We start from the raw sequence: 27,105 nt of genomic DNA, 5'->3' as shown, positions 1-27,105 counted from the left end.
GGGATGATGGAAATCTCAGGGGAGGAATGTGATATGGACACTGGTGACCAGAGAGAACACTCTCCCAACATCTTGGCATTATGGAAACTCATTCAACTCTCACTCACTGCCCTCCATGCCACCCGGCTTCCAGAAAACCCCTTCTGATCCCTCCTAGCTGGGTGGGGTCTGTCTTAGCTCTGTCTCTCTCTTCAGTGCCTTCTGTACTCTGCTGTGTCCTGAATTCCAGCTATTTGGGCTCATGTGTCCTAGTGATTTCTGTGGAATAATATTTCTGATACAGGAACAGACACCTAGCCCACACCTCTCCTTCCTTCTCACCATTTAATTGGTGAATGTGATGTGAGACGTGATCTTCTCACATCACACTCTGCTCAGTGCCCGAAGGGAGAGATGTGATTGCAGAAAGCAGAGAACAAAGAGATGTTTTCCTGGCATCTGAGTTTCAAAAGCCTAGGCTCTAAAGAGAACATAAAAGACTTAAGGCATAAACAAAATATTTGGGAGAAAAATGTAAGAAAAAGTAGGTGTCCCCACCTCCAGATTAATAAAAGATTCCCTAAGCTAGGGAAAGGAAAAAGCAAGGAGGAGGGGATGTAGTGAGAGCACTGGCATAGGAGGGCCCCAAAAGGGAGGGGCCCTGAGCCCCACTCCCCAGACCAAGCCCCTGGACAGGTTTGCAGGGTGTGAAAACTGGAGCAACTCATGCATTGTTGGTCAAGTAAAATGCAGAGCAGGACCCCAGGGTAGAAATGGCTTCAAGGTGCTTCTGGGTAGCCAAGGTCTCACATGTCTTTGCATGTAGCACAGAAGTGGTGGAGAGCCTCAGGACTGAAAGGGTTACACAGATGGGGACAAGAAACCACTCTGGGATGGCCTGCTTGTACCACTGACTGGGGACCAGGTGGGATGATGGAAATCTCAGGGGCGCCACATGGACCCTGGTGACCAGGGAGGACATCCTCGCAATATCTCAGCGTTACATAAGACCCTCGGGACTCAGCTGTGACCTTTGTGGAAAGAGAAGAAATCCCAAAATGACAAAAGATTATGTTTCTGGCACTCAGGCAAAATGGAGACTCAAAACAGAAGTTACATTCTTGTGATATTTCTTGCACACCTGAGACTTGTACCCACTAGTCCAATTTCCTGAGCCCTTAGCCTCCTTCCCTATTGGGTGTGGGCACCACAAGGGAGGTCTCACTGATTGAAATCATCTCAGCAAGTACACACACACACACACACTCACACAACTCCCTACTCCCAGCTGCTGCAGCCTGACACAATGGGGCAAAAGCCTCAGACAGTAGCTCCAGCAGCTCACGCCAGCTGGGCTCCGTCACCCGTTGATTGTCTCAGGGTCCCTCTTTCCCTCCCCTCCCCACACCCTTTCCCTCAGGAAAAAAAAGGCAGCACAGAACCAGCAAATACTTCATTGGAGACACACCAGACTCCACCTGCATCAACTCAGGATACCAGCCACCGCAGCCCCAGTCCCAGCCCCATCTGTCCTGCATCCCCCTCCCAGCACAGCCCAGCCCAGATGCTGCCTCTGGGAAGGAAGCCTGAGCCCAGAGTTGCTGAGCTGCTGGGAAGATCTGGAGACTCAGCTTCCCCAGGATGGACTCCGTTTCCTTAGGAACGACGCCATGTCCTAAGAGGGCCTGGTCTCCCAGGGAAGGAATCCATGTCCTCGGGAGGGTTCCATACCCTGGGAAGGGCTCCACACCCCTCGGAGGGACTCCTTGGTCCTGAGGGGGCTCTGTGGCCCTGCACGGGCTCCAGTCCTGAAGATGCAGGAGGACTCCAGGCCCTCGGGAAGTGTGCCAGGTCCCTGAAAGAGTTCCGTGTCCTTAAGAAAGACTCCATGTCCTCAAGAAATACAACTTGTCTCTTATCCCTGGGAGGACTCCATGCTCCCAGGAAGAACCCAAGGTAGGGCTCTCTGACCCAGGCAAGAGTTCACGTTCCCCAAGGGCAGCCCAAAGCCCCTCTCAGCTGGCACAGATGCTGCTAACAGTGGCCCCTCCTGGGCCCACAAGGCCCAGCTCCTCCTGCTCATTGATGCACAGCTGGTAACCACAGCCCCGGGCCCGGGCTCCAGATGGGACCTGGCGGTCAGTCTTGGCACGAGGGGGCAGCAAGAAGCCCACACTGCCAGCGATGAGCATATGCCAAATGCTGTGAATGTAGAAGTAGTTGTCTCGGGTCTCCACAAAAGCATAGAGCAGGATGGCACTGCCCGCGATAAGGCTGCCTGGGCACAGGTAGAAAAGCCAGCGGCGCCACGTGGGCGGGTAGCAGTGCCGGCGGCGGACGCTGCGTACTGTCTGGGGGAGGCAGAGAAGTGGGGCTCAGAAACGAGAGGCCTTGGAACCCAAGCCACTGCTGGTCACTCTCAGGCTTCCCCTGAGCCCTGGTGGTGACCTGAAGGCATTTGCCAAGACTGGAGTGCAGCGCTGTGAGCAGCACAGTGATGACGACATGGTCCAAGCCCACCTTAAACTGGGAACCAGATACCCAAGTCCCTGCACCCAAGTCCTGCTGGGACCTCCCCACCTCCAGCCCTCCCAACCTTACCCAGGCTGTGGCCAAGATCCCCAGGGCAAAGAGACTGGGTCCAAGCAGGTTCCAGAGTCCATGCCGGTCAAGCTGCAGAGCCATGGACAGCAGCATAGCCCCCAGCAAGTACAGCACCTAGAGAAAGAGGTCTCCAGGGGCTGGGCCGGGATGGCGAGAGGCACTTGGCAATGCCCCCAGGAGAGATCGGGAAGTGGATTTCAAGTAGACTTTGGCTATGGTTGTCCCCCAGGGCCCACTCTGGACTGACCTGCTTGACCACAGGCTGTAAGCGAGCCATGGCAATGACAGTGACCCACACGGACATTAAAGAGCCCAGGAAGTCACAGAACTGCAGCACGTCGTAGTCCATGACGCAGAAAACCACAATGCCTGGCTGGTCACAGGCATGGTAGAACTGGAGGAAGAGAGGACAGGCATTGAGAGAACTTGAGGCAGGTCCAGGTCTACAAAACTGGAGAAAGAGGCCATAGGGGTGGCGTGCTGCTGTCAGAAAAGTGGAGGTCAGAGGGCACAGACTGAGCAGAACTGGGAAATGCCCAACTCCCCACCCCTGAAAAGAATGTGGTAGGGAGGCCCGGTCTGTGTCTTAGGCTGTACGTATCTGGCAGCCCTGACCCTCGTCCTCACCTTCCTAATCTTCCTGCTTCTGGAATGTGCTGTGGGAGCACCAAGCCAAGGGATCCAGGTCTCTCAAGCTGAGGCCAATCCTTGCCTGTATCCCCTTGTGCTCGTGTGGGTCCCACCTGTAATCCTGGCCCAAGCTCTGAGGCTGGAATCTGGCCTCTTGGCCAATCCAGACCCCAAGCCCTGTCTGTTAGCTCAGACTCTGAGTTATGCTTCACCTTCAGACCTTGCACTGATTGGTCCTCTGCATCCTCTCCCACCCAATGCCATGGGGGAAAGGCGGGGGGACAGTAAGAAAAAAGGCAGTCCCTAAAGCCATGGAAAAGAGCATGGCACCTTACAGCACGGGAAGAACATAGGGAAGGGACAGTGCTCACCTACCCTACACTGTGGGGAACACAGTAAAGAATAGGGTATTGAGGAGCTTAAAGGTGGGGGGCAGGGGACACAAGTGGAACTGGAACAAGCTATACTGGTACTCCAATTAAGGAACCAAGCTCTGCTATCAGCCCTTGGGTCTGTGGTCGCAATCCCTGTGCCCCGCTGGATAATGCTATCAGGACCTCTGGCAGCCTGCATTCCCTTATTGTGAAAACAGTGACCCAGGGATTACCTGAGTTCAAGTTTATTTTGTCTTGGAACATTTGCTGTCACCTTTCTTTGAACTTCTGTGTAGAATTTAGGTAATTTGAGTACTTATTGATGCTAAACACTAAGGCCATGGATGGTTTCAAGAATATCTGGTGCGGAGATGCAGGAACACGCTTCCTTCTATATCATGTGCCTTACGAGCCCACCCAAAGAAAAGAGACTGGGCAAGGTCTCTGAAGACTAACAGCTCTGACCGAGAACAACCATCACAGTGGCATGCTCACTTCTCCCATCTCCCAACATTGCCCCTGCTCCGTGTCAGGAAGAATGGGTTATTATGGTAATGAAAGCAGGGTTAAGAAAAATTATGAAGCTATAATGCGAAAGAAAAAGGTTTTGACCTATGTAAACTTGACCAAAGTCTACTCATTGGAGCTGAGTTTGAGACACGCCAGCAGATTTTAGGGGATCAAAAAAGTCTCTTAAGATTCTGTGAATCAATCTGTTTGACCTCTGTCCCCTGCACTTTACCCCAGGTCCTCAGGGAGCCATGGCTACTGAGAGCACCTCTTGATAGGAGAAACAACTCAGTGTAGTTGCCAGGATTGGGCTGAAATGCATCAGGCTGAACCGAAGCTGGGGCAGGAAGGTTGTGCTGTACCATCCAAAGGTAGCCTTTGAAGTGGCTTGATCACTGACTGGAGGGACCCTTTAGGCACTACTTTCAGCCCACATCAGTTTCTTCATCATTCTATCAAAAGGCAACCCTACGTCACAAGGGCTCTGAGCCCAAAAGAGAGACAGCCTTACAGACCTCAGTGAGACAGGTATCCAGGCCTCCAGAGGCATGGCTCTGGGTGTGGGTAGGGAGAGGGCAGGGATATCCAGCCCACAGCTGAGGAGAGAGAGAGCGGAGCAATATCACAATTTCACTCACTGGCAGCATGGGGTCTCAGTAACTTCTGGGGAAAATGAAAATGGGAGTACCTAGTCTCCTGTTTGAATGAGTCAGAGCTGAGAACGAGAAGGTGGAGGCGAGGTCAGGAGGAAGAGTTCAGGGAAAAGGAGCACTATATCCCGAACTCATAGCACAAACCATGACACCCCAACCTCACTGAAACAGCAGCGACCTTAGGGAAAGCAGGTGAGAAACTGAAGTAGGTCTTCTGTGAAAGCTGACAGAAGCCAGCCCAGATGCAGAGCTGCCACCAACAGGATGGGAAAACAGACTCAAAAGTTTAGTCTTGAGAGACAAAGGATGAGAAAGAAATTGCTAATGTTTCTTTTGAACCTGTTGAAGATTTCATCCAGTCATTCAAATTGCAAAATGTGTAACTTCAACCAACAGAGGGGAAAGGGTGAATAACGTAACGGCAGGGACAAGCTAGGAGTTTAGAAAACGAAAAATGAAAAAGAAAACTCAGGGATATTAATTGACACTGGGAAACCTTGGGTTTGATTCCTTCGCATTTTAAACTGCCAAGTCTTAAACTTGTGTACCTATCCTCTTTCTTTCCCTTCACTTTGGAGGTAAAGAATGTTGTCCCTTCAGGAAGAGACTGCTCTGGAATTATCATGTTTTAAGTGAGTATCCCAGGCTTTTCAGAGCGTTCAATAAGTTTGGGGACATAAATCCCTCTTTTATATCATTAAATAGAGAAAATGAGTTCTTACTGGGAAACTTGGACTTTTCATGTGGGTCCATATCAGTATTAGAATTAATGTTTGAATATGCCTCAAAGGTTTATTTTTTAATTCTTTCTCTTATATGTGATTAATTGGGAACTAATTTGGTTCCTAAACAAATCAATATTTTGGCCTTTTTCTATTTCTCTACCTCCAAGACCGGATATATGTACTACTGCTCACTAAATTACCCAATACTGTTTTATGATTTGGATTTTATTTTAAAGCATTAATTTTACCTTTCACACTTCACCAAGCGCTTGTTTCATATGCCTGACTTTCAGGTATATAGAAGGAAATGCCGAAACACTTCTGGAAGAGGGATTTGTAATAAATTTTTCAATCTCAGATAAGAGAGGATAAATACCAGCAGAAAAAAGCAACGCTGAATCACCTAACATTGAAGACACATCTAAGAAAATAATTAATTGAAGGTTGATTTCCTCCTAGGAATTTCTACATTGAAAAAAAAGAGTGGGGAATAATGGAGAGATCATCTCTGGAGTGGAGAGGTTTTGGGGGATATCATCTCTCTAATCTTCTATGACTGATTATTCTACAAGTATACTAGAAGGTCAAAGAGATTAAGGTTGTAGAAAACCCTTAGGGGTAGAGTTAAATTAAAACTGCAGTGTGGGGACTTTCCTGGTGGTCCAGTGGGTAAGACTCCGTGCTCCCAGTGCAGGGGCGCCTGGGTCCATCCCTGGTCAGGGAACTAGATCCCACATACATGCCGCAACTAAGAAGTCCGCATGCCGCAACAAAGATCCTGCATGCCGCAACTAAGGCCTGGTGCAGCCAAAATAAATAAATAAATAATAAATAAAAATAAATAAAACTGCAGTGGGAGGTAAACAACACAATCTACATTTCACCAATCCTGATCTGGCTACTGTCACTGCTGAATGTCCAAAAATGCCATCAGTAAAGTCCATCCCGGGGCACACTTTGCTAGGGAAACCCGCCAACAACCTGTGGCAGCTTGCTTCATTGAAACTCCTCAACCCGGAGGAGACAGCATCTTGTCATCATATATTCTAGGCATATGTTTGTCTCTTCTGCCTGCAGTGCTTCAGCCTGCTTTACTATTCATGGAGCAGGATCCATTATCGATTGCCATGGCACCCATTCAGCACCATCTTTAACCAGGAGGCACAATTTGTAGTAAATGAGGTAAAGCAAATTGCTCACCACCATAGATTTCACTGGTGTAACCATTTACCCATCACCTAGAAGCAACTGGCTCAACCGAAAGTTGGAGTGGGCTACTGAAGGCTGAGTTATAGTGGCACCTGGGAAACTCTACCCTGAAAGTCTGGAATACTCTCCTATATGTTTGGCACACAGTATGTGCCCAGTAAATTTTAGTCACCTTATAGTTATCTTATACTTTATGCCATGTATATTCATGGGAGAATATCCCCACACTAATAAACTTTCCCTTATGCAAAAAAAAATTATATATATATATATTGCACTATTGTTGTCTCACTGAAAATTGTGGACTAATTTTTAGATTAGTATTCCTTTTGTCATCAGCAATAAATAGAAGTGGTAGAAATAACACAGAAAGATTAGGGGATTTAAGAAAAGAAATTCAGACTACTAACTAGCTTCTATTAGTATAATCTAATTTGACACCTTCCTCAGCTTTGGACATTTCTTTACTTACAAGGTAATTTTGGAAAATTATCCTAAATTGTTTTTCTCTGTGCAATTTTATACTTTTATAACGTAACTATACAGTTTGTCTAACACTCCAAAACAGAGAATCCTGGCACTACAGAATTTAAAATTGAAGATACAAATATATTCAATCCATACAAAGATTAGAATATTTGTACTCGGGATAGAATGAAACTTCCTGCTGTTCTCTTATTTTCTGCTTCCGTTTCCTCTTGGGAACAGTCATGGGATTTTGCCAAGGGCCACTGAGAATTACTTGTGCTGGTGTGAGGAACTGAAGAGGTAATGAGGAGGTGGGCTTGCAGCCAGGATCTCAGCAATCAGCAAGGAAGGCTGCAGGGGCCCCAGGATGTCAGCTCTGCCTGGGTCTTTTGGGATCCAATTATGAGGACTCCCCTAGCACTGTGAAGGACATGTGGCTTGAACTGTATGAGTCAGAGGTGCACAACCGCAATGTCTGATATATTTTCCCTGTGATTTCTTGTATTTGGTTTGGTTATATTTCCTGACCTTTTGATTGGCTCTTTTTATCTTTTAAGAATTTGAAAACTACTAAAGTGAGGTCGTTAGTATTTCTACATACTCCAGGACTTCTGAGAAACTGAAGTCAGGTTAGAAATGTATCAATGCACGCTCACTGCCCTATGCAAGGGGAACACTACAGCTCAGTGATTACATGAGAGGGATCTGGAGGCAGGCTGAGTGAAAAGTTTGGTTCTACCACTCACCTCAGGACTTAGGCAAAGTATTTAAACTTTCCTCATCTGCAAAAAAGGAATAATAATAGCAATACCTATTATTACAGTGCTATGGGGAGGATTCGATGAGCAGTGTCTGACACACAGCATGTATTCAGTAGATGTTGTTTTTCTGTTATAGTTATCTGAACTGTCCGCTATATACAAAATCAAGTGCTGGGTTTGTGGCTTGCTCTGTTTTGCTTTTTTTTTTTTACTTATTTACATTTTGCATTTTAAACTCCTGAAGAACAAAGCTACTGTCTGCTCCCAGGCCCTGGGTAGGAACTGACACACTACTCCCAGGTGTAGACTGTCCTGGATTTGAAGGCAAGGAAGAAGACTGTCGCCTACTATGCTGGTGCTGATACCTGCAATATGACCGATGGGTCCTTAAATGGAGACTGCTGAGGAATGAAATAAGTCTAAACTAAATAAAGAACAGGAAAGAGTGACAACAGGAAACCTGCCTGTGAAAAATGAATCACAAGTAGCTCTACACTTTGGCACGTGTGGAAAAAGAACAGGAGTTAGAGCAGGACTTTAGGCAACACCTCAGAGCCAGTACCTTCTCCTTGATCATTTGCTTACTGCCTTATTTAAGAAAGTGGAAGCACTGCATGTGGTGCCAGGCACTTTCGACTCCCCCAGTGTTCCTACTAGGGGAAGGTCTTTTCTTTTCAGGGTGATATGCCATCAAATCCAGAAGATAAGACGTCATCTGATACTGAATACCCTGGAGCCAATGCCTAGGATGCTTTGTGAAGTGCAGGAGAATGGATATGCTCTCCTCACACGCTCCAGGCTCCTGACACACTTAGGTGTTCTTACTAATTGCGAACCACATTAGATCTGCACATAACCAAGAGTGCGCTGGTGAAAGAGCTGTTGCTAGAGGATTTGGTGAGCAACAATATAAAAAGGATCTGGAAACTAAAAAAAAGAGAGAGAGAGAGAAACAATGTTGAATATAAAAACAGAGTGGGGCATTGTCAGAGCAGGTCTAAAAAGGGGACCAAACAAAACTGAGGTGTGCTGTTCTCATGCAGCTTAAGTGGCCAAGGTCCTGCTACATGGCTCGGTTACAGCCCACTGTTCCTCACCTGTGGAGAAACAACCAGGACCCTAGAACATGACTCAGTTTCAGGACATTTGCCCCCCACTTTCTCCTAGATGATAAGTAGGATTTTTGTAATTTGGATATATGTCTGATCTATTAATACTGGACAACAGAGAGGCATGTATTGGTTTTTGTGATATCCTTGTTGCTAAGACATGTGGAAAAGTCTAAATCCATCTAAGATGTTTGCAGTGCTCATAGGCAGGCACTGTACATCACAAGATACCAAGAGCCCAGGGATGAGATGAAAAGATCCCTAGATGTAGCATCTCAGGGGAATTGTACAGACACAATTCCAAACTGTAGGTCAGAGTTTCTCAGCCAGTGTGTTGAGGTAAAGGTCCCCTCAGCCCTTAGAGTGGACAGGCAGGGTGCGGGTCGCTGGAGACCCCACACTGTCTCCAGTGACTGTTATCTTAAGTCGCAAACAGCCTTGCTCATATATCCCAATGTGCCTTATATAAATTATCATGTTCGCATGCCATGATATGAAGCGGTCAGGAAGCACTGCTGTACAGTGAAGAGGAGACATTCTCTACCATGAAGGTGTAGACATCCCCATACCCCGTGGTGGACATGTAGACTCTCACCCACCACCATGGATAAGGACTCGGTGAGGACACAGATGCCACCGCATACCGTGGAGAAGAACATGGTGAAGGTGTAGACAGCCGCTTCCAGCACATATCGGCTCCGAATGGCCAGGACCACGGGGGGCAAAAACATGAGGTTGCTCAGGCAGAGCAGTAACGTGGACAGAAGCTGGAATCCGTAGGTGAGCGCATCCGCACTGTCGGTGCAGCCCCATCCCCGCCAGCCTGCGGATGGGAGGGACACAGGGTGGAAGAGATGAGAAGGCAGCCCGGGCTTCAGCGGACACTTCCGCTGGCGGCCTCTGCTCAAGCCCGACGCCAATGCCAGAGGAGGCTGGTCCCACCCTGACTCCGCCCCCCCTCAAACCCGGCTACTCAGGCTGCCGCCTCCCTCCCGACCGCCCCGTGTGGGGTCCCTCGCCAGCCCAGCCGGCTCACCGGCCTTGCACTCGCAGGCCGCGTACAGGTAGTTGTGCGTGCGCAGCAGCTTGCACTGGCCGTAGGGCCCGCAGTCGTCCACGCACGGGGAAAGGAAAGTGCGCAACCGCACCTCGGCCGTCGCGTTCCGACACCTCACGAACCTGCGCACAAACTGCCAATCAACCGGGCCCTGGCGCAGCCGCGCCCCGCCCCGCCGCGCCCGGCCGCGCCCCGCCCCGCCCCGCTCACCGAGGCCCCACCCCGCACAGGGAGCGCAGGGTCAGGAACCAGGTGCCCGTCTGCGGGAACGGGATTCGCAGCCTGGCCACTCGGGAGGTGGCACTGACCGTGAGGAGGAAGCCGGCCAGGGACTCTGAGGGGAGAAGGGAGGAGTCAGTGTGGGGTCAGGACCTAAAGAACCCTCACCCGCCTGCCCCCAGTTCCCAGACGCCGTAGCCCATCCTTCCTCCATACCCACCCCCCTGCCCCCGACTTCCAGCGCCCCCTCCTTCCCCGGTTCCTCACTCCACCTTTGGAACAAGTCATTGCTGCATCCCCCAGGCTCAAGGGCACCTCGTGGGTCAGGCATCCGAACACTGTCACATTTTCCTGGCGCAGGGAGCTCTGGGCAGGGCGGGTATAAAGATGAGGCGGCCACACCCTCTAAGTCCTCCCACCAGCGCCCCCCGCCAGACTCCTCCACCTCTTAACCTCTCCCCAGAAACCCCTCCAGGCCCTCACTGGACACCCCGTTCCTGCAGGTGCTCTCCACACGGAAGCACCCTCCCCACCCCTCACCTCCTCGTTCTTACAACAGAAAAACTGGGAAACACCAGATCTTCCAGAGCAGAGATCTTTCAAAGACTGATGAGAAGGCAAGGCCACTTCTGAATCCTTTCTTTGGGAAGAATTGTTTAAATTCTGTCCAGGCAAGAGACAACACCCACTTTTTCAGTCCTATCTAGCTTGATGGGGGGAAGGGGAAGACCACTGTTGCTGGATGTAGACACTAGTTGGAAACAAAGGTGATTGTAAGGTTCGTCAGTCATCTTCACATCTTCACCTGGGCCTTGAAGGCGGGAGGCATGTAAAGAAATGCACTCTTCCTCAGCTGAAATAATTCTAGGTACTGAGCAGTGGTAATAGAAGGCCTACGGGATTAAATGTAGCAAGCTGGCTGGGATTAAAAGAAACTGGGTATCCACAGGAGTAAAGGGAAAGGGTTGTCTACAAGAATAAAGGTAACAGGATGCCATAAGCTCATCTCATTCAAGAAGGATTTGAGGCAGCTTATTAAATACATATAACAGGATAAAATAAATACATGAGGGAAATTTACAAATCTGTCCCTAGATGTGGGCCATGTATTTGCTGACTTCCAAGCAACCAAAGCAAAGAAGGAAACGTGAGTTACCACATTTGTGAGTCCACAAGATAAAAGTTAGAGTCTCAGGAGAAGCACTGCACCCAAAAGGGTGGTTCTCAGTTAAATTCACATCAAAGAAGCACTGTGTGCTGCCCCACCCCCTATCCTTAGCTGCGAGAGTGAATTTCATACAACTTGTTCATAACTTCCCTCAATGCAAGCCCAGGGCCATATGCCAAAGTATTTTTCAGCAAAAGCCATTCTGGTGGGAGCCAAAGAAAAAATGTTCTCTAGGTATGCAGTTCTCTGAGCCAAATGTCCAGTTTTTGATCCAAGGGAAAACATCAAAATACTTGAGGAAAAGATCAGAATAGGTGTGCCAATATACCTTTCAGAATAAATAGAACAGGCTGTCTGAGGTGTGCAGCAGTGTCATAGCATGCAGATGGCTGGAATGTAAGCAGATGCCTTTTAGAGAAAATAGACAAGAATGCAGAGAAAGGGCAAAGCAGCAAAGGAGGTGGGCCTCTCCTCTCAGGATACTGAGGAAGAATCAGTATGGGTGGGGCTGGTCTGTAACATAGGCTCTATAGTTTCAAGGTCAAATCAAGACTTCACTGTCATTGCCCAAAGGCATGGCAATAAGCAAACACAAAACATATACAGTCTTAGCCAGAACACAGTCAGAGAATTTGAGTATGAAAATAAGGAACATCTTGGGGTTGAAGAGTCAACTCTGTCCTGACCAGCAGGATCACTAGGAAGTTCTGAGCCATGTCCCATAAAATACCACCTTAAGACACAGACCAGGTCTCAGGTGGGTGATAGGAAAATGATCCCTGCCCCAGAGCTGAGGGATAGTAAAGTTAAAAGGATTTTTGACTGAGGGAACAGTAGATAAATAATTAGATCAACGCCAACCCAAGACAGTTGCCAATGGCCTGACACGGGGCTCTGCCCTCAGCCCAGTCTTGTTCAGTGCTGGAAATAATGACCAAGAGGTTTAGAAGGCCAGCTTTTCAAGTGTGTGAATTACACAAAGCAGTGAAGAGGCAAGGTCCAAACCAGTGTTAGGCAATGCCTCAAAGATGGACATAAATTCTTCCACTCAGGTTAAAAAGTGTGCTGCAAAAATCTGAGATAGGAATTGGCAGCAGTTCACATGAACCAAGCTCAGGGCATGAAAATGTGCATGGTCCTTGGTTACAACTAGATAAACACATCAGTTAACGTGGATAAGGACTAGGAGGACATATACCAAAAAGCTAAGCAGTTGTGTTATGGAGATGTCTTCCTCTATTTTCCAAAGCCTTTATATGTGATCCTATTATTTTTATAATAAAAAAGTAAATGTATACAATTGTTTTGAAGGAAAAAAAGGAAGAAAAGGAAAAAGATCCAGAGGTCTTAGTCCACCACAAGCCTCAGGTGATCCCACAGTGTGAGGCAGCAGCTGAAAGAGGTAACTTGATCTCAGGCTGCACAAATGCTGCCTGCCACCCAGGTCAGACCACCTTGGATCACTTATTTCAGAGGCATGATGACCAGAAGTATGACCAGAGGAGACAGCAGAGGATGAGAACTCTAAGATGCTGAGGCTGTTCAGCTTTGGCGAGGCTGAGAGGCATCCAAAGGGCTGTTAAAATTGGATAGGGATGCAACAAATGTACCACACTAATGCAAGACGTGAGTAATAGGGGACACTGTGTGGGGAAAGAGGGGAACTCTCTGTACTTTCCTCAATTTTCTGTAAGCCTAAAACTGCTCTGAAAAATGTCTATTAAAAAAAAAAAAGAAGGACGGGGTAGACTACTGGATATAGCTTCTGGGGCAAAACAAAGGTCAGTGGGTAAAAATCCATGGAGGCAGACTTTGATGGAATGCCAAGAATGCCTCTAGCAATCAGAGTGGCCTCAAGAGGTGGTGAGCTCCCCATCACAGGAGATAAGCAAGAAAAAGTAAACACCTGCCATAGAGAGAGGCCCTTAGTGAGTGGCAGGTAAGCCTATAAAACTGGGAAAATCCAGACCGCTCAGCTGCCCTGGCTGACCCAGACCATGTGTAGTAAATCCTCAGGGCATGTTTGTTGACCAGAATTGGGCTGAGGCATGGTCTCTAACCATGAAAGGTGAAAGCAACCTAGATAGGCTTCCTGGAGGAGGTAAGGGCCCCTTCACCCCGACACCTTCCCCTTCGGGTTCCCCCAAAGGGCGACCTCCCTGCTCTCCACAAATAGTACCACGTTGAGCTGGAGCTCCAGGCTGAGGACGCCTCCGCTGTCCAGCACTGGCAGCAGCCTCAGGGCAAACACGGCTGGGCGTTCAGGGGGGAGGGCCACGCTGGGGCCAAAGAAGACGTAGAAGTGGACGGAGAAGGTGTCCAGCTCATTGCGCAGCGTCGGGCGCACTGGCCAGCAGTGCTCAGGTGGGGATGTGGCCCCGGGCCCCTCGGCAGGGGCCCCGAGGGATGACAGCTCTGGGGGCAGTGGCTGGTTGCCCAGTGACTGGGGCATGTTCATGGCAGCTCCGGGGACCAGGGCACGGGACAGGCTGGGCTGTGGGCACTCTGTGGGGCAGAGGAAATCAGAGCTGGGGCCTGCCGCCCTCACAGCCCTGCAGCCCCACCACACACCGGATCTTAAGCCCCACAGGGTATAACAAAGGGTGGGGAGGCTAAGAACTGGAATCGAATGTCCCTTTGGCGTCTGGCATCTAAGGTCACAGGACAGGGTCCAGGGGCTTCCTAGTGGTCACAGCTAATGGAATGTCATGTTGGAGGGACTCAAGGTCATCTCTCCCGCCCCAAGGGCAGTGAGGACACTGCTGAAACAGGTGATGGACCCTCTCACTGACTTGCAAGGGCTTTGGCAAGGACCATGTCCCAGAAGTCCTAGCTGTCCCCTGCCTACGCCAGGACACTGAGAGATTAAATCAAGGAGAGTAATGAGGTCCCTTAGTGAGCCCCAAGTCAGGTACCAAGAAGAGATCTGAAGGTCTTCCAATGACTTGAAGCTCCAAGTGGGAGGGCTTTGGCGAGTAAAGGAGCCTGGGCTGGGCCGGGGAGGTCGTAGGGACGTGGCCGAGGACCAGTGAACACAGCCACTGTGCCTGCCTCCTCCCAGCCACAGAAGTCGACACAAGCTGGGTGGCTGGAGCCGGTGTGGGGCTTCTGACCTTGCAACCGCACGCACAGCTGGAAGCAGACGGTCCTGACAGGGCCCCGGGATGGTGTCTCCACACGCACGTAGACCCAGTGCCCCCAGGGGGGCAGTGCCAGCTCCAGTTGGCATACCGAGGCACCTCCACAGGCCACAGAGCTTGAGTTGTGCAGGGGTGGGGCCTTGGGACGTAGGCGCAGCGTCAGGGGGCAGGTGGATGCCCCACGGCCCCCCACGCATACCAGCTGCGCTGAAACCCTGTAAGTGAAGCTGGGCACAAAGACCCTGGGCAGGGGGGAGGTTGGAGGTGAGAAAAGACAGGGTACAGAGAGGTGAGAGGGACACAGGATGAGGGAGACACTGGGAAGAAGGGAGGGGTGGGGGACGGAAGAACCGGAGGCCTTTTCGGGCCTTCCCCTCTGTGCTGGGAGAGGGGGAGGCAGGGGTGGGAGCCGCCCTGAGAGTCTGGGTGGCTCAGCAGTCCAGGCTGGCCAGAGGGAGAGGAAGATCAGCAGGTAGGCTGAGGCTGGGGAAGACACACGGGAAGGGCCCGGTGTGGGGCAGTATCTGACTTACTTGTACAGGGCTGAGCGATTGTGGAGGGAGAGGGTCTGCTCGGAGGGTCGCCCAGGCACCAGCACAGCCACGTCCAACAAACGCCGGACAATCAGCTGCGGCTGAAGGAGGTACTGACACTCATCCTGGAGACCCTGAGAAACAAGCAGGGGTGGCAGGAGGGGAGAGCGAGGTGCTACTAAAAGAAGGTGAACAGCCTGCTGAGGCGGAGGACAAACCTCCTCTGGCCCTCCTGCTTCTGGGGCTGTGACCACAGTCCTCTAAGCTCTGGGTCCCTCCTAGGTCTGCAGGATCTGCTGGGATCCTCAGCATTGACTGAGGTTTAGGGACTCAAAACTGGGCCCCTCCTGACAGTCAGGCCTTCCCTACCCCTCCTCCAGTAACCCCTCCTCCTGAGCATTCCTGGACAGCCCCTCAAGGTAATTTCAAACCACCTCATTCCCCCACCAAGCCCTCAGGAACGTAGAACACTAGCACTCGAAGGGCACTAGAAAGCCCCTTAAAGGCTTCCAGTCCAAACCTCCCCGCTTCCGCCATCCGAATCTTTAATTTCCTTTATTGTCCACCTGCCCCTCCCAAGTGCTTGTCCAGCCTCTGCTTTAACACCCCCAGGGAAGAGCCACTCTGCCTCCCAAGGGACCTCCAGACTACAGGTAACTTGAGAACAGGAACCTGGTCTTATTTTGTTCCCCCAGACACAGAGCCTAAAGTAAAGTGCACCCCTCACAGATGAATGTTTGCTGAATAAATGAATGAATAAGCGAATCAACCCAGCTGGGGGCAGCTCTGACCTGTATGAAGCCAAAGCCTATCTTCTGTCCCCCAACCACCGCTCTGCCTCAGGGGCCCACAGATACATCTGCTCCTCCTGCCTCAGTCTGGGTTTCCTCTGCCACTGGAGGAGAACCACCACATCTCCCCAAGCTACTCTTCTGGATAAAATCCCTAACACTTCTCTACTTGGGGGGACACCACTCTGGCCCTGCAGCATCTCCAGTGAGGATGGGCCCATTAATTCCGGCTCCTCTTCTGTGGCATTTGCAGCTCTCTGGGCCCTCGATTCTAGCAGTTCTGGGGAGGGGGGCTCCTGATTAGGCTTCTCTCATCTTCTGGACAAATGGTCTTATGCTGGCCCAATAAACTAGAGGCCACTGTTCACTTATGTGGTTATTCTGACCGAGACATACCATTAGCCTTGACCTGGGACAAGAATTCCAGGCTTTGACATCCCACTGAGTTCCATGCCACGGAAAAAGCCAGCCAAGGCTTGTTTGCTGACTTTTTTTTGTTTTGTCTGTTTGTTTGTTTGCTGACTTGTAGCAAAGCTCCACAAGGTTGGAAGGGGGCCTTGATGGATGCCAGGCTGGAATATCTCCTTACCCTCTGCCTGGAATTTTCCTGTACCTTTTGCATCACTGCACCCCCAATACCTAGCACACCACCTGGCACATACTAGGTGCTAGAAAATATCTGTTGAGTTAAAGAACAGGTGTCAAAAAGAGGTCCCTTCAAAGAGCTCCTGAACCCACCTCGTTGCTCAGAGACCTCCATCTCTGATATCCAAAGCAGATGTCCCTCATCTTTCGTGTCAAGCCCTAAGGACCAGAAATAGTCTCACGAGTTATCTCATCAACCCCACTTCCTAACGTAGGAATCACCACCGCAATAATCTTGTGATGAATAAGTCCTAAGGGTGGGGACTCACACTCGGGAGACAGCCCCTGTCCTTACTATACAGTCCAAAGGGAAGAAACACTTTCTTCCACGTTTTGCTTGCTGTTGCCCTAACTAAAAGATCAGTGGACATGACCTCTCTATTTAAGATGTGCTCCTTCCTTAAACTGTATAATGTGCATGTCTAACACCTCCCTTATTGTGGACGGGAGCATTCAGTCAGTGGAGACCAGGGAAGGTGCAGCAGGGACCTTCATCCTGTAATGGAACCACAGAAAGGGCACCAGAAGTCAGGTCCTCAAGAGCTCCCACGGCAGAAGCCAAGTGAGAAAATCCAAACTCAGTCAACATCAGCGGTCTTGGAAGGAACAGAGCCAAAGCAAGGCAGCTTGAGGGACCAGGAGGGCCAAACGTGAGGAGGAGAGTGAGAAGCAATCTGAAAGAAGCTGGGGTGGAAGGCCTTAGATTGATGCCTAGACTATCCTAGTATAGGTGGGCTGAGTTTCTTTAGTAAGGCCTGAGCCTCTGGGTGAGGCCTGCAGACTGAAGATGCCCAAAGATCTTGGCCTTCTCTGTGGGAATACTCCAGCACTCAGCACAGCCCCGGCCCACAGTTAGCTAGCACCAATCAACATGGAAGTAGGTGAGAACTGGAGAGACGGCAGGGGGCAAGAGTGGAAGCAGGGAGACCACCTAGGAGATGACTGTGGTGGCCCAGCAGACGACTAAGCGAAGGTGTGCTAAGAGTGGAAACAGAAGTAGATGCATCCAGGGCATCCTTTAGAAGTAGAGTCAACAATACTTTTTCTTTATGGATTAGTTGTGGGGAAGTAAGGGAAAAAGAAGAATCAAGTATGACACCTAAATTTGGGGCTTGAGCAACTGGTGAATGGCAGTGCCATTTACTGAGAAGAAGATTAGAGAACAAAGAGGCTTAGACTGGGAGAAGTGAAATAGGAATTAAAGAGATTTTGACTTGAGGCTTTGTTTGGATATGTACTTGCTAAGTTTGAGACTGGTCTTAGACATCCAATCAGAGATGTCAAGTAAGTCACTAGATATAAAGTTTGAGATTCAAAGAAATTTGGACTCACTTAATACACCTGGAAGACATGAACTTATAGGTGGTATTTAAAACTGTTGTGCTGGAGACACCTAGCAAGAGAATGAAGAAATAAAAAGGAGTTGTCCCAGGACCAAGCTTTGGGGTACCACACGTGAAGAGATCAAGCAGAGGAGAAGCCAGGAAAGGAGACAGAGGAGTGGGCGGTGGGCAGGAGGAAAACCGGACAGTTCTGTAAAGTCACCAAGGACAAGAGGAGAAAATGTTTCAAGAAGGAAAGAGTAATATAAGGAACTAGGTAACAGCTAGTTACTAGTTAGCTCTGGAGAGGAAACGTGGGGACTGAAAGGGGACAAAGGGAAGAGGAAGACTTACTTTTCACTGTATGCCTTTTGTACCTTTCGAATGTTGTACCAGGTGCATATATTACCTATTTGAAATACAAATATAATAATTTAGAAGGAGGATGAAGAACAGAAGGAAGACTGTTAGCAGATTTGAACCACTTCAGCTGAGATACTGAGCCACACTTGGTCCTAGCGGGTGGATTCAACTGAATCCTTTCTTCTGTACAATCTGCTCCATTTCTTTCCTTATTGTTGTTTTCATTCTTTTATCTGCTTTCACTTACTTTCAAATCTTGGAGCTGGGAAGAGGAAGCATTCGAGGAGAACTGTGCCCCAGACATTTGGAGAACTTCCCCTAATAAGCCATTTGGGTGCCAGATGTTACCCACAAGCCAAAGGGCAGCCCTTCAGGGCAGACTGGCAGCTGGACACCACAGGAGGAACACATGCGCCACACAGGAAAGGTAAGGAGATAGAGGGCACAGGTCAAGACAGAAGAGGCTGACAGAAAGAAGGAGAAAAGGAAAGGAGGAGAAATGAGATCAGTTTTGGAAACATGAGTTTGAGAAGATGGCAGAAGGGCAACAAAAATTTGCCAAGCCCCCACCATGTTCCAGGCTCTGTGCTGGGCGCTAGGAATACAGTAGTGAATAATACACACAGAGGCCAGCAGAAGTGTGGGACCACAGCCCAGGAGAGTGGCCTGGACCAGATAAGTCACTTCCCTTTTACAACCTCTTAAGGCTCCCTCTCACTCTCGGGATAAAGTTCAAACTTCTAGGCCCTTCCTGATCTGGCCTCTGTTCACCCCTCCAGCTCCCTCACTCACCCCAACGACTGCCCCACACTGAACCACTTCAGTTCTCCCTTCTAAGCTTTAGCCCATGCTACTCCCACCACCTGGAATGCCCTTCCCTGCTTTCTCAACAGCAGGTCTCACTTCCTAACAGTTTCCTAAAACCAACTCCCCACCACACTACCAAGCTGAGTTATCCACCTCTCCTGAGTTTGTCCTCTTAAAATACCTCCTGTATCTCACTAGTATACATCTTATTTATCTGTGTCCCTAGCATCCAACCCAAGGCCTGGGACAAAGCAGGTGCTCAAAGACTAAGGTCTGAAGGGAGGCCTGAACTCATCCCCAAAGCTGAGGAACATTGCTGCCTTCTTACGCTGGGACCGTTCAGTCCCCACCCAAGGACATCCCTGAACCCACAATAACTTCCTGTGTTGGCCAAGCCTTATAGGAAGTCAGGACGATGGGATGAGGAGGAGGCAAGCCGAGAAGACGGAGCCCTGGAGAAATGCTCTGGACAACCCAGCCATAGGCTTGATTCTAGGGAATTAACCAGAGAACTTAAGAATTCCTACAGCCCCATATAAGATTCCAGAAGATAATCAAATTCTTAGAGGAAACACAAAGAAGATCTTGCCCCCCAACCTCTGGAACAGGCCTGACTGGAGAGCTCCATCCCTCATGGGGTCCACACATGGCTGCCAGTCACAGGCAAGGGGTAACTGTGCCCTCTTCTCTCTAATCTCACCACACCCCAGGGATCTCTACGGGGTAGGGCTCCAGCTTGCAGTACCAAGTTCCCCAGGCCCCACTCACTATATCTAGATGCAAATGGGCACGTCAAGCCTGGTTCTGACCTCTCCTAACCAGGCTTCAGCTCCCATAATCCCAGCCCAGGCCTAGGCGCCAGGTTCCTCCTGCTCAGTCAGAAAGGTTGTTGGATAACTACAGCAGGGCTTCAGAAAGATTTTCTCTTCTCACAAAGAGAGTCAAGAATCAGAGCTGGGACCAGGAACAGGCTCTTTGGGATTTGGCCAAAGACCTAAGAAGACATTCCTCCTAATAGAAGAACGCTTGGTTCTGATGGGAGTCAAGAACCTAGAACCCAGAGCCACTTCCGGGCAAGTTCACAACATGCTCTCACCCAGAGGGCTCCCAGGCCTGCAGAGGAGGTTCTCCCGTACATCACTCTCAGGAAAAACTGGCCTATCACTGAGGCCTCGAGATGCTCCCTCAGCCTGAGTTCCCATCTCTGACAACAGCAGTGCCCATACACTTGTCCCTGTGTAATTCTCAGCTCATTCAAAAGCATTATAACACCTCTGAATGCTGGGCCTCAGCAGGAGGAGGAGAGGGGAGTCTGACACAGTCCGGGGCCCCTGCCCTCAAGGAACTCACCCTGGAGAGAGATGGCCAGGTCAAATCCTCACCTGACTGGGAATTTCTGCCCCTCCCAATTCTCAGTGGCCAAACCCTACTCACTTTCTTGTTTTCACGTCCTGTTCTTTAAATCCTGCTCAGCTCACGCTTGGCCCTTTGCCGTTACCACTGACCCCACACCCGTGGCCATCCCACTCTGACATGGCCACCGCATCCCACCCCCCTTCCCACCAGTGGACAGGAGCAAGAAACCTTCAGGTCCTCTCACAGTAATGAAGAGGTCTAGCCTGCCCAGTGCCTGGGAGTGGCAGGAAAACTCTGCAGCATTTCCTTCCCCTCCAAACCAGAATGGAGAAGCAGCTTGACCTCAACCCTACAACACTGGAGACTTTAACAAACTCTGCTCTATGAAATCACTGCCGATGTTTGGGGGAAAGAGCGTCAACACTCAGGTTGGATGCCAGTCGCCCAAAGCCGCTTCTTAACAGGAAAAGGCTTCCCTGCCCCAGAGTATTCTCTTACTGTCTTCCATAAGGTGTCAGGAGCTAAAATTATGATAGAAGAGGAACGTATACTCCCAAATGGACTAACGACTGGGCTAAAGCCTACAAGAGTCCGCGGGGCTATCACCAACCAAAACGTAGAACAAGACTAGTCTTGACCCACCAGGTGACCTGCTGACCTCTAGCTATGCCCCACGCCAGCCACCCTTATGCTGTTGCCCACCCTGGCACAAGCCTGGTGTGCCAGGTAGCCCAGAGGTGGAGAAGCAGCTCTGGCCCCTCCTACCCTGGACAGTATCAACCCACCTTGACAGAGATGTGGCCGTGGGTCCGGGGCAGGTGGGCAGCCAAGAACCAGTCCCCAGGTAAGGGGCTGCTGACGTTAAAGATGCCAGAGGTGCGGTTGGGAAGTGTCCAGCTGAGAGTCAGTGAGAAAACCCCAGGCACAGCCGTGTCCCCTGGGAAGTGTGTGTGCAGGGGATTGATGACAGGGGGTGCCCCAGAACGGAAATACCTGGGGGACCAGAATGAAGAGAAGAGGAAAGCAGGCATTGGGGTGGGACATGGAAAACGGGGGAAAGAAAGGAGAACTGTCATTTATCACCAGTAAAACAAGTGGATTCCCTCTACCGACCCACACAACAAAGTGGTTCCAGGTCAGGGGTCAGAACATAAGGGGCAAAAGATCAGCTCGGGCGCTCAAACAGTCACACAGTAGCCAGGAATGGTCAGGAGACAGAGGTCTTGGCCCTCAGCCAGTCACACTTCAATCCGGACAAGGGTCAGGGGTCAGGGTCAGGAGGTCAGCTTAGATACTCCTAAACTGGCATTTTCCTTTGGAAAGTGGCCTGGGGTTGGAAGCGGGGGTCAGGAGGTTAACTCAGACGCTCACACAGTCACACTTTGGTCTGGGCAGTGGTCCCCAAAGGTTCCCCCCTGCTCTTTGAAGATGATGAGGTTCCACACGGCCAGGAATGTGTCTTCGGGAACATGGAAGTGGAAGAGCTCGGTGCTGGCGAAGGAGCGGAAGGGACTCAGCTTGCGGGGTGAGCAGGTGGAGTAGTCAGTCAGGAAGAGGCCTCCTGGGGAGCAGGCGGAAGAGAAAGGAGCAAAGTAGGACAGGCCATTCCCAGCAAGCCCCAGGCACACCAAGCTGCCTCACCCACAGCACCGACTCAACAAAGGCTCTCCTCTGCCCGGGAACTGGGTCTCATGCTGCCCTCGCCATCATTTGCTTTCAACCTCACAGTGACCTTGGGAAAAATGACCTCTCTTTACGGATAAGGAAACTGAGGCTTAACGCTAGACCAAACTGAGGATTCAAACCTTGATCTGTCTGCATGCAAAACCAGGACCCTTTTGAGGACCCCACAGCTGCCCCTCACTTAGGAGCCTTTGTTCTCCTCTTACCAAGCCTAACAAAACGGCTGTGGATGGTGCACACGCGTGCGTGCGTGTACGCGCATGTGTTTGTGTGCATGTGTGTGCGTGCGTGCGTGCGTGTGTGTGTGTGTGTGTGTGTGTGTGTGTGTGTGCTGGCATGGACTCTTAGGCTACTGAGCAGCCTGGAACTCCACCTGTGGGCTTGGGAGTCAGCATGGAACTGTGAAACTGCCTTGTTTATTTTCTTCCCCTTTCTGTTCCCCTGTGGTCAGGAGCAATAAAAACTCTCAGAAGCTTCACAAGAGCTGTCTGTATACTGGCTCAGGGCGGCAGAGGGGAGGGGAAAATGTGGTGAGGCTGCAAGGGGCCTGCTTGGGTGGCAGAGGCAAGGACAGGAGCTGGCAGGCCACCACAAGAGCCCCAGGGAGAGGAGGAAAGGAGAGCCAGCAGGGTCTCTGGGATTCAGAAGGAGGGGCTGGGGGCGCTTCCTGGAGGGAGGCCCAGTGAGGCAGTCAACTGGTAAGCCAGTGGAATCTCAAACCACCTGGGAATATTCATATCCAGACGAGGCTGGGGTGGGAGGTGGGGAGAAAGCGGCCCTCTGTAGCCGAAATGCCAAGATACCTGATCATGGCTGTTAGGAGCAGAGCCCAGTGAGCAGGAAAGTCTGGTGTAAGCAGCTACCAAGCAAACACATAGGGACCAGGACTGCCGTAACAATGCAAAGAACCCAGCGGCTCAGTCGGATAGAAGAGGGCCCCAAATGACAGGCAAAGCTCTGGGGAATCTGACTGTTTTGGAGACTTAAGACCAGCCCCAGCGAAGCCCAGAAGGATGCCCCCAGGACAGATGAGAAGGTTGGGAACTCAAGCAGCTTCAGAACAAGAGTAGGGGCAGTGGGTAGGGGAAAACTTGAAGCAGAGTTTTCAGCCCCGTAGGAAATACCCACAGGCCTTGCCTATTCTGAGAGTGTCCCCCTCTGGAGATGGGAGATGTGACTCCAAAAATGAGGCATTTGAAATAACAGAGAAAGAAGCATCTGGAAAAGGAGGCTGCTGAAGGAGGGAACACGGATCAAGGTTGGCCCTACTGAACTTCAGCAACCTTGAGTCACCCTGCAGAGAGCCGTCCTATATAGGTGGAGGTCACTAGCCCTAGACTGGCCTGTGCTCTTCAAAAGCTACGGTTATACCCAAGGACTAGTCTGTGCAGTTCAGGCCACATGGTCACTCTCAACTGTCAACAAGGAAGGCCTGCCACCTTGCAAGCTGAGCACCGCTCAGGAACCAGAGAGGCTCACAGAGCAGCACTCACAGGGCAGTGGTGATGTATCAAAGAGGGATGAAGGGAAATGAACCAAGGGATGAGCAAGAAAGGTTTCCTAGGAGCCCTGGCTGTGACAACTGGGAGGCAGAAAGCTAAGAGCTGAATGGCCCGGATACTATTGTTACAGGAAAGCAGAGCAGTGGAGCACCCGCTGCTGGAATTAGGGAAGGGCTCCTTCTCCTCAAAGCTGGTACCAGGTACGGGTCATCAGATGGGTCATTGCTACTGTTAGAAGAAATGCTGGCCAGGCCCCCAGTGCAGATTCTCAGAGAGCTGGTGATGAAAGCAGCTAATGACCTTTAGGAAACAACAGACAGACGTGCACAAAGAGCCCTGTGATTAAAGGAACAGGGCATGGCCTGGAGAACTGGGGGACTAGTTAAGCCACCCTGAAGTGGCTAGGGGCTACAGAAGTCACAGAATAGCCTGGTGGGAAAAGGGAGTAAAAGAAGCTGGGGATGCTGGGAGGAGCCTAGAGGGCAGATGTTTGAGAAAGCATCCACAGCCCCATTCACTCCAAGCTTTGGTTTTGGGTTTCACCAGGACCTACGGAGCTGTGTCCCAGAGGAAGCACAAGTAAGGCCCTAACCAAGCTCAGATGAACCTGCCTTGGATGCGCCAGTGCTTCCAGATGAGGCTAGAGTGATTCTCCATCACCTCCTGAAAAACACACACACACACACACATACACGCATGCATGCATACACACGGGCTGAGGCTGGCCCTTCTAGTGACAGCACTCAGTAGAACAAAAGGCTATTTCTTGTAATGGCAAGGCATGCCTGGGTTATGCAACTGCAGTCAGACAAGCCCAAGGAAAAGACGCAAGGATTTGTTGAGACCGACTGTGCCATCACGGTCCTGTGACAGTGCTAGTCTCTCAGGTGGAACCTCTCATCACCACCAGGTCACAGAGCACCCCTGCAGGCCAGTGACTAGTAACAGCACTCAGGGCAGCCCTGCCTGCTGTGGGACCTAGTCAGTGCTCATTTTCACCCTCATTATAATCCTCCCAAAGCACCAGAAACTGCTTCTGGGCAATCATGCTTTAATCCACATCTTTCAACTTTCTACAGCTCTGTGGCTGTCAATCACCCTCCTCTCTTAGTCAGCCCAGTGTCTGCTCAATGGGCTCATAAACAAAGATGCTGGGGTGGCAGGGACAGAAGCTATGAATTGGGCTTGACAGAATGGACTCCCCCTCACTCAAACTGAAAAACTGACCTGCCTTCTGCCTCTGCTGAGTGCCTGATCTACCAGCAGCAGTAATCAACACTGAGCAGTAACCAACACTGAGCCCCTCAAGGAATCTGGCTGGGGGCAGATGGATTACTCATGTATGTTGTGGGAGGCACCCAACACTGCCTCCAACAGGGAACTATCCCCTTGGAGGTGACGCTTCAGTGATCTGTCTGCAGGAGGGGCAAGAAGAGCTAAAGAGGAACATGCATGGGCCACAACATGTACCTCCCCCTCCCACAGTAACACAGGCACTAAGGACACACAGGCTCACATGCACACAGCAGACATGCGCCTACACTTACCAACACACAAGCATATACACACACTGCACATGCCCAGCATTCCCACAGATCCCTCAGGTACACACACAGACGCATAAGTGCCCAGATACCAGTGTGCATCCACATAGAGCTTGCACATCTCTGCAGGGGAAGTGACCTTTGGTGTGCATTGATCTCCTCAAGCTTGTACACTGAACAAGGGCCCCAGAGCTCACTGAAACGCAGCCCCTCCACCCCCAGCTGCTCTGCTACTTGTTATTGCCAAAGACTTCCTCAAGCACATCCCCATCACCTCTAGAGTGCCACCCGCCAGAGATGGCTGGGGGTTGGGGCCATGATGACCCTTTATTATGGGGCCATCTTTACAGCACATATCCTATGGCCAGGACCCCCCACCCTCCCACATTCCACCCATTAGGAAGTTGGCTATCTCCCTCTCCTGTCTGAATCACTCCCTCACTGGATGGTGGCCCTGGGCTGACAACTGACAAGTGAGGATAGTTTGTGGATGAAGCCCCCTTGTGGGAAGACAGGGGAGAGGACAGGTTGTGCTTTGAGCCTTTCTGCACTTGGATCTGTTTTCCTATTGGGCACATACTGCAATGAAAATAAAAAACAGAAACTAAAACAAAAAACACCAGTATAGGGTAGGAATGAGGAAATCTTTTTCTAGCCCCACACTGCCACTGACAAGCTGTATGATCTTGGGCAAATTGATCTCTTGCTGAGCCTCAGTTTCCCCATCTGTAAGATAGTCTCCGAGTTTCAACCCTGCTTTAAAAGTGTCAGGAATTATTCCTAAGCAAATCAAGCTTATTTGGAATGAAACTCCAATGAATGAAACTCGTTACAAGAAGAAAACTCATTATAATGGCAACTAACCCATGTCCATGTTTTTTTGTTATTTGCTGCATGTTATTTTCAAAACTGCTTTCTTAACCCTGTTTTAAGGCATGCCCAGTTCCTCAAAGGTTTAGGCCAAATCTTCCCACACTGGACTAGAGGCTCTCTGCTGAGGGACTATGTCTCCCCCACCAAACTTCATGAGCAGGTGCAAAGCACTCAAGACTTTCTTGGAAAAACAAGAGTCAGAGTGGAGTCCAGATGGACCGCAAAAAAGGAAGCCTTGCAGTCTCTGTCAGCCACCTGCTGAGCCTCAAGCCCACAGCTACCACTCTTCTGACCCTGCCAGTTCCTCTCAATTATGCAAGACTTCTTATTTCTCTCCACTTCTTCCCCAGTGATCTAGTTGCCCAGGTCCCACCTCTCCTGAATCCCTCCAGTCCACCCCTCCCTGCCAGAACCCCATCCCTGCCTCGGTCTTTCCTGCTTCTGCACTCACCAGCCCCTGGGCCAAGGAAAGACAACAGCAACAGCAGCAGTAAGGCTGACGGCAGCTGGAGCCCAGACCTGAGTCGAGGCTGCGAGAGGGGCAGGGTATGAAAGAGAGGGCTGGGTGGTGGGAGAGACCTGGGTAAACACAGAGATGAGGGCAAAGACTGGGATAAAGAGTTGGGCTGGGCTGGGCATTGGGACTTATGCAAGGGTAGGGGATGTGATAGAAGGAGGGACTGTGATGGGGACTGGACGAGGGGCAAGGGTTGGGCCCCGGGCTTAAGCAAATTTTGAGAATGGGTCTGGGACAAGGGCTGGGCTGGGATTTGGGAAAGGAGGTGAAACAGGGGCAGGCGCTGGGATGGGGGCCAGGCCAGGGACTGGAGTGGGGGCCTGAGCTGGGACCCGGATCTGGGCATTCGCTGGGACCCAGGCCGTAGCTGGAACCTATGTGGAAAGCGGGGCGAGGGCGGGGTCGGGGGCCAAGGCCCGAATCGGGATAGGAAAAGGGACCGGGACAAGGACTGGGCCATGGCCCGGGGCAGGGGCGGGGCCGGACAGGCCAGCGCGGGCGCTCGCAGAGCTGACCCGCGGCTCCGCTCCCACCCCCGGGGGGTGACCTCCGGTGTCCTCGCG

At 50.8% G+C, this 27,105-nt stretch overlaps 1 protein-coding gene across 2 annotated transcripts; it reads right to left on the bottom strand.

Moving 5' to 3' along the window:
• Positions 1–1,429: 1,429 nt before the first annotated feature.
• Positions 1,430–27,002, bottom strand: TMEM8B (transmembrane protein 8B; the record flags this gene model as incomplete). 2 transcript variants are annotated; one of them, XM_079707104.1, is made up of 13 exons in its annotated part: positions 1,430–2,330; positions 2,581–2,697; positions 2,831–2,977; positions 9,667–9,845; positions 10,059–10,201; positions 10,290–10,413; positions 10,571–10,664; positions 13,646–13,971; positions 14,580–14,848; positions 15,140–15,273; positions 21,209–21,416; positions 21,795–21,984; positions 26,477–27,002. In XM_079707104.1, 13 exons carry the CDS (start codon positions 27,000–27,002, stop codon positions 1,995–1,997), a joined length of 2,793 nt encoding a protein of 930 aa, XP_079563230.1. In that variant the 3' UTR covers positions 1,430–1,994. The 2 variants fall into 2 exon arrangements, with proteins under 2 accessions (XP_079563230.1, XP_079563231.1); XM_079707105.1 differs by lacking the exons at positions 14,580–14,848; positions 15,140–15,273; positions 21,209–21,416; positions 21,795–21,984; positions 26,477–27,002 and having other exon boundaries at positions 1,430–2,326; positions 13,646–13,963.
• Between the last annotated feature and the right edge of the window lie 103 nt (positions 27,003–27,105).

Source organism: Hyperoodon ampullatus (assembly GCF_949752795.1).
Source record: "Hyperoodon ampullatus genome assembly, chromosome: 6".
Taxonomy (NCBI): Eukaryota; Metazoa; Chordata; class Mammalia; order Artiodactyla; family Ziphiidae; genus Hyperoodon; species Hyperoodon ampullatus.
Note: the sequence above shows the minus strand (reverse complement) of the source record. Positions and strands in the feature narration are given on the sequence as shown.